Below are 6,000 nucleotides of genomic sequence, written 5' to 3' on the forward strand. Positions count from 1 at the left end.
AGGGTGGGCGAAAGAGGGGGGCTCGTTGCCCTCAAATCACTTTCGACTATTAAAAAAGGCACTAGACCTTTGAATTTCCAATCGAATGAGCCCTTTTTCAAGTTTCTACGAAAAAGATTTCAATAAAAACTTATATGCCCCCAGGGCATAACTTATAACCCTTGCCCTGAAGACTGTGGGGGAGTGCCCTGCTCAAAGGTATAATTTCCTGAACTTTAAACTGCGTGGAACAAAAGGCTATCTCAAAATTTTGATTGGATGTGTTTGGGGAAATGTCGGGCGTGGAAGGGGTGTTAGTTGCCTTCCAATTACTTTTGACTATTAAAAAGGGCACTAGCCATTTCAATTTCTAATCAAATGAGCCCTTTTTGAAGTTTCTACGACAACGTCTTCTATAAAGACTTTATATGTCCCCAGGGCATAACTTACAACCCTTACCCTGAGGGCTGCGAGAGGGTTGTCATCCTCAAAGACCTAATTTACAGAACTTAAAACTACGTTGAATAAAATGGCTATCTCAAAATTTTGATTGGATATGTTTGGGGAAAAGGTGGGCATGAGAGGGGGGTTAGTTGCCCTCCAATCACTTTTGAATATCAAAAAGGACACAAGCCCTTTCAATATCCAATTGAATGAGCACGTTTTCAAGTTTCTGTGACAATGCTTTATATAATTAGTTTTTATGCCCCCAGGGTATAACTTACAACCCTTGCCCTGAAGGCTTCGGGGGAGTGTCCTCCTCAAAAACATAATTTCTATCTGGAAATCAACTACGCTGAACAAAATGGCCATCTCAAACTTTTGATTGTATGTATTTGGGGAAATGGTGGGCGTGGAAGGGGTGTTAGTTGCCTTACAATTAGTTTCAACTATTAAAAAGGGCACAAGCCACTCCAATTTGCAATTGAATGAGCCCTTTTCGAAGTTCTACGACAACTTCTTCGATACGATGTGCCCTGCTCTAAAGGAAAAAAAATAATAAATGACACATTGTGCCAACATCGTTCTTATATGCACTCAGGGCATAACTTAAAACCCTTGCCCCGAGGGTTGTGGGTGAGTGTCCTCCTTAAAAACATATTTTCTATCTGGAAAACAACTACGCTGAACAAAATGACTATCTCAAAATTTTGATTGGATGTGTTTGGGGAAATGATGGGTGTGGGGGGGGGGGCTTGTTGCCCTCCAATCCCTTTCGACTATTAAAAAGGGCACTACCCACTCCAGTTTCCAATCCAATGAGCCCTTTTCGAAGTTTTTACGACAACTCCTTCGATACGAAGTGCCCGGGTATGGAGAAAAAAAAAACAATACATTGTGCCCACATCGTTCTTTACATCGTTCTTTACTATGATGGATATAAATGTTTATAGTCAAGTAACCAGTTTTCATAATAAGTTAGTTAAGTTTAATCGAACATGATTGGTCATGATGAATAATAATTAAGAACAATCTTCTTAAAAAATAAAATCGTTGAACTTGCATGTCACTAACGTACATTTTTTTATTGCATGAGTAGAAATAGTTAGTCAAGTGCATGGGTAGTCAAGTAACTGGTTTTCATAATCATTGTTAAATTGAACACGATCAGACATGGCGAATTATTTCCTGAAAAACAGAAGGACATTATTTTGATTACCTATAATTGTGTCCCATCACAACCTGAATTTCAATATTCTACTTGCAGATGAAGCTCCGTCTCCGAGGACATCTTCGACAAGAAAGTAATTTTGCAATTATCTTCACCTGGTTGACTGAGATTCTTTTTGAGCCAATCTCGTTGCCCGGTCCACGAGGGAAGGACAGCGTATATGGGGGCTATCCTGGTAACTTTTAACACTTTGATTACTAATGCCTGAACAATATCGCTAAATACTTTAAATATTTTACTTGAATCCCAATATAAGTATATACATAAGCATGAATTAATAGAGACCTTATATGTCAAACTTCATTAAGTCCTTATTCCTGAATACTTAAGTAAAATAAGTTAGTACTTTAACCTCTTAAGACCAAAATATTTCCAAATACTTTATCGGGTGCATTTACTCGAATAATTTTTAAGTTCCACTAGATTGTATATTTTAATTTGTGTTCGTCAATAGTTTAATTTATTCACTCATAGCAGTTTCCTGTTTGTTTTACGTTGGATTTATTGTGTGACATTTTTTCTGATTCATTTAGAATGTTGCATCGCTCTTTACTTTTCTTTGGAAACTTTTTTGAAAAAAATTTCGTTGTTGGTTAGTAAAAACCTACTTTAATATTTTTGTTTTGCCTGGACCCATCAACCAAGCATTAACAAAGAGCTTGAGTGCATTGCTAAGAAAAACGACAAAGAGTCTGTTTGTCGAATTGTCAACAGCCATGAAGTTTCCATCAAGTGATTTTCTCATTCTCATTAATTGACAAATAATATACTAAAGGGATATTACCTAGTACCTTGAAAAAAAAACACCCACAGCCTTTCTGGATGACTAAGGGAAAGGGCTTAGTCTGAGGGATTTGGCTGGTGACGGACACTTGACAAGTATCCTGAATGTGAGAATGATATGCTACGATCGAAGTCCAGAGTCACACAATTAAATGGGAGCACCAACAATAGACAAAGAGGAGTTGCTAGGTTTCCCAGTTTACTCGGATTCTTTTCTTTTGTCCTAACTTGCTTAACTTGAGAATGCGTTCTTATGTCAAAAAGGAAATGTGTTCAAAGATCTTTTTTCTAGTTTTTTTTGGCAATATTAACTTAATATCCAGAAATGTAAAGTGAGAACAAATCAATAGTGTAAGGACATGTTTAAGCATAAACATTATTGAACAGAATTTTTTTTTACTTACAATCAAGAGCCCAGAGAATCATGCAAATAGGGAGCTAATACAGATGTGAATTCTGAAAGTACAGTTAAAAGAGCTAACAGCATTCAAATTACACACAATAAGAGATTTGGGTTTATAATTCTAGGCAATCGACTAATCAATTAAAAATTTTTACTTTACTTTAATTATATTTAAAAAAAATTATTTTGTATGCTGCTTTTAAACTTAAGCTAGCTATACAGTTAACAAACTTACTATGTATTATTCCAGTGACCTCAGATAAAATTTTAATATGACGGTCTTATGGTATTGCCTTAAATATACCTGCTAACAAGGAGAAGAATTTGCCCTCAAGATAGTTCCTATTCACCTTCTAGTAAAAAGAACTTTTAGTTTTAGACAAGGTCAAAATTGGAAAAGCTGGTTTACACCAAAAAACCTCGAAGATGTAGTCAGAGATCATAAGTATTATGACATATTGGGGGAAGGGGTATTGCCACCAATTGTAACCAAAACTCAATAGTAGTCAAAGGTCTGAAAAAAAATGAAAACTATTGTTTATCAAATCGATATACTACTCGTTTTACTATGAAGTAACACTTCTGCACGCATAGGTGTTTTCTTTCTTTTTTATCACGGTCAGCAGTCTTTAAGTCGGTAATGGTAATAAATAGAAATTAAAAAAAGGCACGCGCAAATTGTTAAACACACGAGAAAAGAAATTTTCTTAGGTGCAAGAATAAACTTCTTAGGCATTTGTTGGACTAACTTTAGACTAAAGTTATCGAATAGAGTCCCGAGACAGAAAATTATACGTTTCTTCTTGGTTTCCACGAAATAACTCTAGGCATGTCCGTTTGGAAATCCCAAATCCCATTGTATTTTTTACGACCATCAGTCTATAAGTCGTAGATCCATTTGGGGTATGTGTTGATTAAAGATTTTCTTTGTTTAAAACCACTGAGTGTCGCTGAGTGTTATTACCGCTGAGTATCGGTTACAACTGGTTACGCTATCCCTTTTCTCAAAATTTAATAACATCATTTAACAGAAGGATTTAAACTAAATAAAAATTATCTGGTAACCCAACCGTGAAACGATGAAGAAGATTTCTTCTGAAGCTTACAAAATTTATATTAATTTGCAAGAAAAAAATCTGCTGTTTAGCCACCTAGATAGTATTAATAAAGAGCAAAGCCAAAATGTCTTAGGTTCAAAAGTATACGTTTTAGGGATCATTTTAGGTCGGGCTCATGTAGAGCCTAAATGGTCCCTCCAAATCCTGGGATAGAAATTCTTTGTGTCTCTTCAGTTTCTAAGGACAAACTACGGAAATGTCAACTCTGAGATCCCACCTTCGATTTATATTATTTGAAAACCTTGATTTCAATCGAAGGATCTAAGATTCCGTATGTATACAAGGCTTGGGCCCTGAATTAAACTGCAATACTACGGGTTTTATCCGACTCATACATAAGAGGGAAGGGAAAGGGATTTCCAGAATTTTCTTTTTTGTAGAAATTCCAGAAGGGGTTGTCACATCTCAACAAAACTTCCTTAGAGGTACAAACGAGCGTCTTAGTTTCACCTATGGGTTGTCCATAAACGATTCAAATACTCCTGGGTATATACGGAGGCCGGAGTAGGGTGTACATATGGAATTTGCTCCCTTTACGTTCCTTCCGGGGCTATTTGGGGAGATTACGTTCCATGGCAACTTTCCAAGGCAGATTACCAGACTGGTTATTTGGCAAGGTATAATGTGGTCAAACATGTTTTGAGAGCATGCAGTTTGTTATTAAAAAATTGGACACTACAATCAGAATTGTTTGATTGACATTTAAAAAGGGGTAATGAGATTTGCAAATTGGAGTGTAGGATTTGCGAAATTGATCCTATTAAGGATTGACTTGAAATAAAAAATTTTAACTAGAAATGGCTGAAAAGTGTTTTCGGGGAGATAAGGTGATTGTGTACTGTATAATACACAAGTGATGTTTGGACAGTGTTGTCAATTTAAAATAGTTTAACGTTATACTATATGAAGAAGTTGAAACTAAGAGGGGTGTAGATGACAAGAAAAGAATTGTAATAACGAATAGCTTTACTTCTTCGAAGTGTTCCGTATAATACATAAGTGGTGGGGTGATGGCAGAAGGATCTCTTTGGGTTGTTTGAGTCTTTTCGGTCTGTGTTTGTCTCTTTGGACTGTTTGCGTCTCTTTAGACTGTTTATATTTCTTTGGGCTATGTGTGTCTCTTTGTGCTGTTTGAATCTTTTTGGTTTGTTTGTGTCTCTCTGGGCTGTTTGAGTCTTTTTGGTCTGTAGAGCGAGGATTCCCCCATTGGTTCCTGGCAGTAGGCTACGCATATCAAGTTGAAAATTTGACAGAATGAGGTATTTGATGTGGAACTTGAACTAAATCAAAATACACTATGTGCACGCAGATTTTTAAAATGGCATATCTCAAAAAGGGATTTGTGTATTAAGTTGGAACTTTCAGAGAGTGCTTAAAGGGAAAGTCAATTCACCAAAAGGAAAAATGTGCACGCTCAGGCCTGGATAAAAGGATTAAGTGATTAGCAATTACGAGCGAGGATTCCCCCATTGGTTCCTGGCACTAGGCTACGCATATCAAGTTGAAAATTTGACAGAAGGAGGTATTTGAGGTGGAACTTAAACTAAATCAAAATACACGATGTGCACGCAGATTTTCAAAATGGCATATCTCAAAAAGGGATTTGTGTATTAAGTTGGAACTTTCAAAGAGTGCTTAAAGGGAAAGTCAATTCACCAAAAGGAAATATGTGCACGCTCAGGCCTGGATAAAAGGGTTAAAGTGATTAGCAATTACGAGCGAGGATTCCCCCATTGGTTCCTGGCACTAGGCTACGCATATCAAGTTGAAAATTTGGCAGAATGAGGTATTTGAGGTGGAACTTGAACTAAATCAAAATACACTATGTGCACGCAGATTTTCAAAATGGCATATCTCAAAAAGGGATTTGTGTATTAAGTTGGAACTTTCAGAGAGTGCTTAAAGGGAAAGTCAATTCACCAAAAGGAAATATGTGCACGCTCAGGCCTGGATAAAAGGGTTAAAGTGATTAGCAATTACGAGCGAGGATTCCCCCACTGGTTCCTGGCAGTAGGCTACGCATACCAAGTTGAAAATTTGACAGA

The 6,000-nt window shown here is 36.7% G+C and overlaps 1 protein-coding gene across 1 annotated transcript in view; it reads left to right on the forward strand.

The window, feature by feature from the left end:
- The window catches only part of LOC148944293 (phospholipid-transporting ATPase ABCA3-like), a 233,259-nt gene that overhangs the window by 36,481 nt on the left and 190,778 nt on the right, over positions 1–6,000 (forward strand). The window contains exon 5 of the mRNA XM_089100087.1: positions 1,688–1,826. Within this exon, the coding sequence (XP_088956213.1) occupies positions 1,688–1,826 (139 nt within the window). The remainder of the gene's footprint in view (positions 1–1,687; positions 1,827–6,000) is intronic.

The sequence above is a fragment of the Artemia sp. Qi Xiang Cuo genome, chromosome 14 (assembly GCF_049724085.1).
Source record: "Artemia sp. Qi Xiang Cuo chromosome 14, ASM4972408v1, whole genome shotgun sequence".
NCBI lineage: Eukaryota > Metazoa > Arthropoda > Branchiopoda > Anostraca > Artemiidae > Artemia > Artemia sp. Qi Xiang Cuo.